Genomic DNA, 11,318 nt, shown 5'->3' on the forward strand with positions numbered 1-11,318 from the left:
TCAGTGCCACTCAGCCCAAAGGGAGAGGTACCGGAGAGACCACTTGCTGGCTCCTGACAACTGCAGCAGGGACCTGGGCATCTATAGCTGTTAGACTTTGTGAGACCTCGCTGCCAGGCAGCTATATCTATTTGTGCACCTATTGCCTACTTGCTCCAGGGCCAAGTTGTCCCTCCATGCAACAGGAAGTTCAGCCCAGCTCCCTGTTATGGTTGGGAGCCAGAGGTAAAAACAAAGAAGTGTTATAGGCCAAAAGCAAACCAGAAAAATAGTTGAGAGAGGCCATGGGTAATTGTGTGCTGAGACAGCACCATGCCCAAGGAGGCCTTGTGATTTATGGCAAAGTCATAGGTGATACAGGGCGCATCTAAGAGATGTGAACATCATCTGTGTGAATTCTGATGTGGAGGATGAGCCTCAGGCTATGGTATATCAGCAACTGCAAGGCTGAGAGCAAGGGCAAAGTTAACATGTCTCTGCCCACAGAAGAGACTACAGACTTTTCCATGAACCCTCTTGTATTCACAGAAACAGACACTGAAAGAAAACACGTGATCCTTTTTTCTTTTCCTCTTTTTCCTTGGTAGTTGGAATTTTTGCTTTCCTGATGGTCATCCAGATGTCTCTCTGGGCCCAAAAGAAACACAAGCTGTACCTGAAGAGATTTTATCCAGAGGTGCGGAGAAAAGCAGCTATGATTCCTATCATCTTCTAAGCTCTTCACAAGAGTTGGAGCCTATGTGTACAGTTCAAGAGCTAACTCAGAGCAAATGAGCCATTTCATTCAGTAACCAAAGTGGATCAGAGGAAGAACTATTGGATATCTTTTTCAGAAAATTAACAGTTCAAGATGAAGAGCTTTTAATTAAGTGAAAAAATGTAGCTCTTGAAGCCCTGGTTCCTGCTAAAAGATATGATTTAATTAGATTTTCTGTAATGGAGCTAATTGGGAAGGGACAAGAAAATTGCTTATATTGAATGTTAGGCTAGATATTTAGCTGGTGTAAATGGGTACAGATGCTGTTAAAATTAACAAATACAGCTCATCTGCATGCATTCAGGTCTGGTGATTTTAAGGTTCAGTGTTAGATGTTGATGAGAGTCTTGGATTCTTTGCATCAGAAGATGTTTCACAGCCTTATTTTTATTAAACTGCACAGAAACAGCACGTTCTGCCTCAGCTCCTCTGAAGCATCACATCAAAGAATGACTGCTACACTGTTAACACAGTTTAGTATAGCTTTACAAGGTTTTTCTTTCTTTCTTTTTTTTTTTTTTTTTTAAATTGAATCTCATAGCAAATTATTCAATACAAATTGGCTTAAATTGATCACTGCAGAGAGGTCTGCCTTTCTTTTATTTTCAGGTAGGCAGATCAGCCCCATGATCCCAGGAGGGTACTGTTTGTGAGGTGTTTCCCATCTTGCTACTAATTTGCAGCATGACCTTGGGAACATCCTTTAAGTCCACCCCCCTTTCTTACATTGAACAGTTCTGGAAATAGCAGGAGACTTTTCTGGACTAACAAGCATGTTAAGATTCCCTTGTTCAGTGCCCAGCTGCATCAAACACCATTCACCTTACTTGTATCAAGCACTGTGAAATCCTTGGGAACAAGGTGAACCAGAGTACAGCTCATTATCGAAAAGCATAGGGATCCTGCCAAATGCATTTCAGTCCATATCTGAACTGCCTCAGCTGGACACTGCTGAAAGGTTTCAGCTCCCCTTCAGTTTGGTTACTATCTATTACTTTGCTTTCCAGGACATTATTTTTTAAGGGATTCTCTGGGCTTGTTATTTCAAGTCCTGAAAACACTTATTTGGCTCCATTTGCAAATCAGGGGTATACATGTCAGGCAGAAGCACAATTTCAGTTACAGAGAGCAAAAGAACCGGCACTGCTTCAGGAAGTATTAAGATATGGAGCATTAGGGCATTAAGTCCAGTTTTCATTCTATTTCTGTTGCACATTTATCAGTGTCTTTTGGCTCCCTTAGGCTGGTGAAAAATCTTGCCTAAAGAACTTTAATCATTAGAGAAACACCGGAGTACACAAGCAAGGCAGGCAGTTTGTCTCCTAAAGGCACTGTTATCTTTGCACCAGCTCAAGCCTTCTAAGAAAGTTAATTTGCCCAGTAAATCGGGTTCATATCCCTCTTCTAATGTCTAACTTGCAACACTTATCCTATTAGCCACTGTAACTCAATTTCGTCTTGGTAATGTAAATAAATCACTTTCTGTAGTTTTTTAACTTGTAACCTGTGAACACCTAGAATTTTTTATTCCTGTCAATGGAAAACTCGAGTCACAGTGAACATCCAGTCCTCTAACCCAGACTGCTATGAAGACCTATTTTTGAAAAATTATTTTCTGTACTCTTTAGTCACTTATACCTCGCAACAATGTTTTTTAAACCCGTTTTTTTTCCAGGCAGTGACAGATTCATGAGTCAAGACTGTTGACTGGTTTTTTTTAATCCAGCTACTAGGATTGTTTTCATTTCATGTTTATTAAAGGTCTCATTTTAGCAATCTTCAAGTTTAAAATAGTTCATGTGGGAGGGTAACTTGCCAAAATTACTTCCTTACCTGTTAATCTCTTGATTACAATGGCTGCAGCTTTAAGTCTGTTCAAGGCTTGTTTCCAGAGTGATTCCAATTGCTATGAGCAGGGTTCCTATTCAAAAGTTAGCTTAGGCAAAGGAAGTACTTCGGGAATTGTTTACCTCCCTGCTTATTAGTTGGTCATTCAACACATGGAGCAGGGGGGTGGGGAGAAGGGTTTTGTCTCCTGTAGTAAATGACTAAAGTTTTAAAACAGGGGTAAGAGCAAACACTAGGTAAGAACAAATGAAGATATGTCGCAGAAGGCTGTCTCAGATAAACGTGGCAGATATTTTGAGATTCACCAATGAGGCGTTGACCAGCTAAAATTGCTCTGAACAGTGTTGAATGGCTTCACAAATAGCAATAAATCTGACTTCCTGCACCTTCACAGATCTTTCTGTATTACTCTGTGCTCTCTGATTTCAGGGCAAGTTCCATGTGGCTACAGCAGGTAAGTTAACTTCCTGGCATGGGTGACACATTTTGCTTTAAAACAAAAAGTATATAAAAATGGTCAGTCTTTGTTTTGACAAGTGTTTTGGGGGCCTTGCTTTTGAAAAAAAAAAGAAAAAACAACAAGAAAAAACCCACAAAAAACCCCAAGCAAACAAAAAAACCCAGGCAAAAAGTAAGTATCACTATATAAAAAGTTGCGATCGACAGTGATTTTACCCACAAGTATAATGCACCTTTTGAATCAAAACAGTTGCCTCCACACAAACATTTTCATGGGAAAGTTTGTCATGACTGTGGTGATTACCTGGGGAAAAAAATGCCTTACTGAGCTCTAAATATACTGGTATTTCTTGTATTAGGGGCTGCTGAGGAAGTAAATGGTTAACTGCAAATTCCTTTGGCAATATTTTCTCTTAAGCACAGACCTAACTTTTTCAGAGCCATCAGTAGAAGGAAGGCAGGGGCAAGGCCACACTACTACCAGAATTTCATCGTGTTTCAAGGTCAAAGGGAAGGAGTCAACCTCCAGTATGAGCCATCAGATGCAGCTTGGGTAGTTGCTCCCCACTTTGGCCACTCTTAATACGGAGCCGCTTCACAGGCATTGCTGAGGATGTCACCATTCCAGTGCACTGGACGCACTGGCGTCCATGGAAAAGGGAAAATAATCAGGACAATATGAATTACATTTTGCAATCCCGCTTCTCCATGAGGGACATGAAATCCACTACTTGCAACAAACCCCAATTTGTCCCTTCGAGCGAAATCCCTTTCTGACGCCGTTCTCCTCAGTTTTCGCATCTGGAAGGGTGACAGGCTGCAGGGCAGTGAATCCAGTCCCAGTGGTGCCCTGCTCTTGCCTTCGCTCCCAGGGCCAGCCCCAGCTGCCCTGTGGCTTCTGTCAGCCCCAAAGCTTTCCTAGCAGCTCACAGAGACAAATGACGGCATTTAGTCAGAAGAGGCAGGAGGCAGCAGCACCGTACAGCAGAAGAATCGAGCGGTTGAAGTTGGAGATGCATTCAGGTGAGATATGAGGAGCCAGTGCGGTCACTGGCACAGTTAGACCCCCAGGTATAGGGGTGATTCCTGCTCAATACTCCTCAGAAAATAAGCTGTCTGAGTCAGGGGGCCAGAAATAAAGCAAGATACAAAGGCACTGGGCCTACTAGACAGCAGTTTTGGCCGGGGCTGTGTAAAAATAAATCGGAAGTGCCAATGGGTCCTTCCTGGCCTGCCTACAAGGACTGTGCGAACGGCATTGCTCGGCCTGTGGACTCGACGCGTGTCTCAAAATAAATGCTCCCTGGCCCACCTGGAGAGACTGCTTAACATCCAGGCCCCTCCCTGGTCACCCTGCAGCTTGCAGCTGGGCTTCTGCTGTGATCTTTCAGGCGGGCAAGTCCCATCTTTCCCAAAGTATTCCCAAGACTTTCAAATTCAGAAGCCTAAAGCTAAGCCTTCATATATGCAGCTCTGCAATTTTGTGGCCTGCTCTTGCCATGAAACGCCAGCCTGGAAAAGAGCAGGCACCAGCTCAGGCTTCCTGGTGGTGCTGGGAGGCGTTGTGATGGGGAACCAAAGTGGCAGATGCTCCTCTACACAACTTGGCAGCCTGTATTTGGAACCTCAGTTTGAAAAAAGCCCTTAAACCCCAGCCATATGCTTGCCTTATAGGATGGTTACCACATCTTTGCAGCTGACAGGACTGAAAATGATCTCAATGATATCATCTTTCCATAGGGAAAGTAGAGCTTGAAAGGACATTGAAAGCAGAAGTGAATAAAGGCAGATTGTCATCCTTTTTTAAAGATGCTATTATCATCAAAATATCTTGTACTTTCCATTGTTTTGTATAAAGAAAGTGACTCTAAATTGGCTTTTATCACACTAGGAACTGAGATAAAGCAGCCTGATATCAAAGTAGTTCTCTGAAAGAGAGCCTGCAGTGATAGCTAAATACAATAAAATAAAAATCACTGAATGTGAAGACTTCTACAGCACACTATAAGAGGAAGAAAGCTGTAGGAAAGCAAGAGACTATTTATCTATTTATAGTTTTAACAAGTGCTGCTGAACTAAAAATTAATTCAAACCGTAAAGAGTTTTCCAGCAAGCTAATATTTTCCACATGATGCTTTATTGGCTTCCCTTTTCTGTATTTTCTGAGGCACAAGTTTTGTGTTCAAGCAATATGCCCTGTCATTAACATTCATGAAAGCTTTTAGAGAAATGCACTGTATGCCTGTTCCAGTGTTCCACAGATAAACATAAATTAAGTGTTGGGCTGTCACTGCACACAGATTAGTATCTACATGAATAATACTTTATTATGAAAAGCCTGGTTTATCACAGATGAGTGTATAAAGGCTGCTGTATAGCTACGATTAAAGGTAATTTTCACATCATACATGTTTAGCACCACAGAAGAATGTTTATTTTAACGGTCTCTGCATATCTTCAACCATATGTGACTCAAACATACAACTCTCTCTGCAGGTATCAGAGCCAAGAGCTGAGCTGTCCTGGGCCTTTACCATGGTCCCAGTGTTTGCTTATTTATTTGTCTAGCATACCAGAGACTGGCTCTCATGCGGCTCTGCCCTGTGAGGATATCTGCGAAAACATTCCCTTGCACACCTTGTCTGACTGGACAAGCAGTTGTCCAGGTGAGGAGTGTCAGTCACTGTGTGACTGAAATAATGCACACTGAATTTCCTTGCATTATAATAGTCAATCTAAAACCCCTTTACCAAAGCAAAAGTCAAGTTAATGGGTCCTGAAATATGTGCGCTTAGATTAAAAAAAACCTATCACATATTAACACCTCCACAATACCCAGGCTTCTAACGTATACCTGCTTTTATCTAACTTCTAAAGCCTTTGAAGACTGAGGAACCAAGTAAGAGGAAATCATTGATAGTTTAAAGAAATATGATAAGAATATTCAATACTACTAATGAATTCCTTATTTCAAAAAGCAAACTTCACATCTCTTGTCAAAGAAATCTGATTCTTAGCCAGCTTCCTCCTAATACACAGTATTATTCCTGTGAAAAATAATATAGCTCTACCAGTGATCCCTTTTGTTCTGAGTACCCAACCATACTCAGTAAGGAAAGTTTTTGTTTTAAAATTACATGTTTCACCATTTGGGGGCTCTTTTAAAGCACTGCAGGACAGGCTCCAAAGAAAACAGACCACATCAAACTTTATTTTCCTCTTATTCGTACTGAAAAGTTGATGAGTTTTCAGTTGACTGGTGAAGCACTGTGACACTAAATTACAAACCAAACAAATATTTATAAAGGTGTCCCTCTCCTCAAGGCAAGAATAGAAAAAAAGGGTACTTTTTTTCACTTCTACTAATAATATGAGGCCATTTCCCAGGTTCAAGGGCATCCTTGCAGAAGGATACATTGATTAGAGAGTTGGAAGGACCAGAATGTGGTTGCAGTGTGCTTTTAGGGATTAGCAGCTATGTCTTTTTGGAAAGAAATTTCACTCTTTCTGACAACTGAGCTTGACAGAAATGGATTAAAGATGACACATCTCCAATATTGTATCTAATGAAAAACAAAGTACCTATTCTTAAACCAACAGGGAATATTTGTCACATATACAAACACTGTATTCTTCCACCCTCTGGTTTACATCATCTCTTTGCAGAAGGTGCTTTGCGTTTGGACTTTCATTCTAACTCTTAATCACTTACCTATTAGAGCTTTGATATAGCCACTGATGTCACAGGAAAAACAGCTGTTGATTTCAAAACATTAAGGATGAGGAATCTGTTTGTACACTGTTAACGAATTTCAGCCCTATTGCCCCACACATACATGATTACTTTGCTGCCATTTTTAGTTATCCTTCCAATAGCCACGTGAAGCACAATGCCATGTTCAGCATCTTGCTAAACATCCCACCTTAATCCAGTTGCAGAACACAGAGCTAAGTCTCGAAGCAGTGAATTGCAATACTCTGCAGTACCTGAGCCCTAACTTCAAAATGACTGTCCTTGCTTCCTTTGCTTCTAACCTCTGCATGGTTGAAGCTATTCAGGGACTTCTTTCTGCAAAAATATACGTATAATTCTTTCAGGTTTGCAACAGTATCTTACTATTAAGCCATAAATCTGTAACAATAGAAGCTGCAACACTCTCATGTACATGTTTGACATGTTTTCTTATTCAGAGGGCCCTAGCAGGTAAAAGGAAGATGGATATTTTGCTTATATGGATACAGAAACAAATTGAACAGGGCTGCAGCAATCTGAGAGCTGGCGTCTACGCAGGGTCTCAGTGCCTTGGGCACCTATCCCAGGAGACAGCAGTGCAATAAAGATTTACTGCAATCTAATAAAGGCAATGCTGATCTTGATTATGGATCTGAAATTAAATAAACAGGTAATCTATTTTGATCACATGCAAATATTTGCTGGAAGCTGTACCTCAGACATTTGTGCACTTTGTTTGGAAATACACATTTTAGAATAATTCTCACTCACACACTATAAGCACAACAGACTTGCACAGATTAACTCAAGTTACACAGGGAATTACTGCATGCCCTGTTATTATATATAGCTACTTGTCTTCATTTTTTTCTCAGGGAAATTGAGTTCCTACCAGAGAAGTGGTGGCAAATTTTCCTGCCCTTACAAACTGCAATACCAAATCCTTAGGGCAGACACAAGGCTTTGACTGAGTGTGTCAAAGTGTGTGAGCTTCACAGAGGGAGTTCAGGAGTCATTCACAGATAGGAGATAACAGTCTCCACAGACTGCCCTGCTCCAGTGCTGATGAGCCTAAGTCCACAATGGACCATAGCCCATCTCAGCCGCTGCTTCTCCCTCTCAGAGTCCCTTTGCCCATGGGCCATGGCCCTGGCCAGCAGTTTCAGCACACAAGTCCTCTTTGAGCTGCTCAAGAGCTGAAGTGTCATGAGCTGGCCACAGCTGTGCTAGGAGATGTGCTGCACGTGCAAGGCCAGGATGCTGAAGCCAGATGCAAGATGGGCTTAGCCATCTAAATAAGCAGTCCACCAAAGGGCTTTTCATCCTTGAGCAAGATGTTTGCTTCTCATCCCTTAGGCAACTCTTGTGGTCCTTCCCAGCCTAAGCTTCATTAAGGCACACATCTGACTTGCTCTCAGTGGCAAAGGACTGTCCAGACCAACAGAAGCGAACACAGCAGCCGTTGCCATCAAACACTTAGAAAAAAGACTACTTTTATTTACTGGCAAACCGTTTGTATAAGAGCACTAAATCTGGGCACGTGCAACAGGCAATATGGGGCAATCTTGCCTACTGCAGTTCTGGGGCTTTGGGACTGCAGATGCATATATCATCCAAAAGGAATATCTAAGCAAGCAAAAGGAAATACCTCATGTAATCACACTGTCGTGTTGTAATTATAGGCGAATAACGCATTATAAAACATGTTGACAAGATCCTCACTTCTCCGCAGCCCTTCAAGCAGTCACTTTTCAGATACCATTGAGCAAACAGAAATAAAATCAAATCCTTCAGCGCCCACAAATGTACGGTTGACATACGCAATCAATAGGCAGTTACAAAGAGAGAAAAACTGCAGGAGTTTTCTTATTGGAGTTAAGGAGTGGGGGGAGAAACTATGTTTCCCCCCCACATTCAGCAGAGAAAATAAAATTGATTCGTTGGTTACAGTGCAAGGAGATGAGCATCTCCAGCAGAAATTAAGGGCACAAACAAGGTCATGATACATAAAAATTTCAAGCAGCAGCAGACAGGACTGGCTAAACTGACTGCCATTTTAACTGCAATTGTCGATAAAACGGTCACATTAAGAGGCAAGCTGAAGGATGGTCAAAAGGTTAAGCCAGGCAGGCTGGTAGAGAAAACACAAAAAATGTCCTTTGCCACAAGAAATATCTGCAGACGGGACTTCTCCTGCTGCTGTTCTGATGGGGAGAAGGATTGAAAACTCAGGGCAAGTAGGGGTCCTGACGCCTTGATCTCAGGCAAGCCCTGTAAGACTTGCCAGTTAAAGCCAACAAAGGTTAGTGGCACCAAAAATCATGCCTGGTATTTCTATTACTTCTAGAGCTTCTAATGAATTTCCCTGCAATGTTTTCTCTCCGTCTCAATTTCCTTCATCCCCAGAGGATATACTATATGCCTTTATGTTGCAGCAAAATACTCTACAGCCCCAAGAAATGAAAGCCATCTGTTCTTTGAAAGTAAAGTGTCTCATCTAGGATTTTTTTGGTAATTTTTTTTCCTCCTTTTTTCTAATTAATACAACTAATCTATCAGTTTGCTTGCATTTCACACAGAGCTGAAATACTAAGCATTTCAGCGTAAGCTATGAGAGAAAAAGTTCAATCAATCCAAAATCACTGGGGTTTTTTCCTTCCAATTTTTGATTTACATAAAGTGTTGAATATTTATGTTTACACCAGGAATCAAAATGTACTACTTCCCAGTGGGGCCCCCCCTCTTCAAATCTCCTTTTTAGGAACGAGTTACAGGGCTTCTTTCCCTCAAACCAAGCATCACTTCATTGCTAATTACTGTAAATTACAAGTGGAAGGGACAGCATTCCCTTGTTTTCAGAGAAAGATCCAGCTGGGCTGAACACTGCAAACTGGAAAACATAGTGTTTGATTTACCCAGCAGAGACATCCTCTGACTGCTCTGTACATGGGAGTCTGACACAGCTTGAACTGCGAGTGAACCAAACCTGATGCTTCAGACCACTGAAAAGTCAAAAGCAGCAGCAGGAAGATTCAGCATGCTGTCAAGGGGGAAACAAATGTAGCTGGAAAGCTCTGACCTTTTCTTTAACAAATGTAACATGGGGTAAGAGTATGAGGGGAAAAAGACTGTACCATAACTGAGACTTACTGTACACCCAAATTTTTGCTCTGAAAATGGACTACCCTTACACTTGAAATGGAAATGTAGACATGGGGCCAGTGTCCAGGTTGCTCCATCCATGGGATGGATGTGGGAGAGAAATGCGTGAGAAACAGGCTGCCACTCTCCTCACCCCCAGGTGATGCAGTGGAGTTTGCCACTAGCATGGGCTCACTGTCCAAGGGCCAGGAAGAAGCAGAGGGTCTGACGGAGCAGAGGGTCTCCGAGACCCACTGACTCCCAGGGATAACCAGGTGGTGCATGGGTCACGCATTTCCCCATGCTTTGCTTGGGGCTCCAGCCCCAAGAGGCTTCTCATAGTGTCACCAGTCTGCACAGCTCCAGGGCAAGAAGGGCCAAAGTCACCGGAGACACCAAAGTGTCCCTTTACCAGGCTCTCAGCAAGCCTCACCACTCCGAGTGAGCTAATAGCCTTTGAAGCTCTGCCCTGTCCCTCACATTCCTCTGCCCTCGGTGGTGCCATTCCTCCAAAACAAAAGCTGCCCACAGTTGCAGATGGCCATTGTAATCTCCCTGAGCAACATAAATGAAATAGATGGATGCGAGCAGACTAATGATCTACTCTAGGATGCTTGGTTATGATGCATTGAAAAGAACAGCTGGTTGTCAGCAACATATTTACCAGGAATTTAAAAGACAACAACAGCCATATAATCCAGAGGATTTAATGACAGAGTGGAAAGAATGCTGAATAAATGCTCCTTTTGATAAACTCACAAACATTTGGGGAATGCAACAGTGATTTATATTCTTCTGGGAGAAATAAACAAATTAAAGATTTCACGGCCTTGTGGAGACCAGATTTTGTAAATGTGAATTTCTGTGTGCTTTCAGATTAACCTTTTCTCTCTTGGTATTAGAGGGAAGCAAACCACGGAATTTTCAGCTTGCAAGAAGCTCCAGACTTTTGGTGTTCAGTTCACGTGTTATTCTGCCCTCCCTAAATCAAGTGAGAAAAATTTGTTGCACACTCAAAATGTGTTGTGGAACAGAATTTTGAACCTGGTCTATAGTGAAACCATGAAATGACCACAGAAAAATTTTACCTTTGAGGATGTCAAAAATGCTTGAGTAAAAAGTTCAGTTTTCATAGTGTCAAAATGTTTCCTTGCAACATGATAAAATCGCTGCAATTCACAGTGCGGAGTATGACAGCTGCATTTAAAAATTACTTATCATCCAAACTAATACAAATAGGCAGTACTATTGATGGGTAAAATGAAACTATTAAAAAAAAAAAAAGTGCTCTGTCTTAATTCAGCTGTTGGATATCTTCCTACAGAATTTTCAGATGTCAAAACAGAGCATTTTCCAACAAAAGTCATTCTAGAAAATGGC

The 11,318-nt window shown here is 41.8% G+C and overlaps 1 protein-coding gene across 9 annotated transcripts in view; it reads left to right on the forward strand.

The window, feature by feature from the left end:
* Positions 1–5,471, forward strand: part of TECRL (trans-2,3-enoyl-CoA reductase like) — a 69,031-nt gene extending 63,560 nt beyond the window's left edge. For 6 of the 9 annotated variants that reach the window (XM_075033514.1, XM_075033535.1, XM_075033473.1 and 3 more), the window contains 3 exons: positions 588–676; positions 3,035–3,059; positions 3,503–5,471. In XM_075033514.1, the coding sequence (XP_074889615.1) occupies positions 588–676; positions 3,035–3,059; positions 3,503–3,621 (233 nt within the window). In that variant the 3' untranslated portion in view covers positions 3,622–5,471. Of the gene's footprint in view, positions 1–587; positions 2,997–3,034; positions 3,060–3,502 lie in introns of those variants that run through there. The other 3 variants (XM_075033481.1, XM_075033498.1, XM_075033491.1) reach the window with 3 other exon arrangements.
* The last annotated feature ends 5,847 nt before the right edge of the window (positions 5,472–11,318 follow it).

This window comes from Buteo buteo, chromosome 1 (genome assembly GCF_964188355.1).
Source record: "Buteo buteo chromosome 1, bButBut1.hap1.1, whole genome shotgun sequence".
Classification (NCBI taxonomy): Eukaryota; Metazoa; Chordata; class Aves; order Accipitriformes; family Accipitridae; genus Buteo; species Buteo buteo.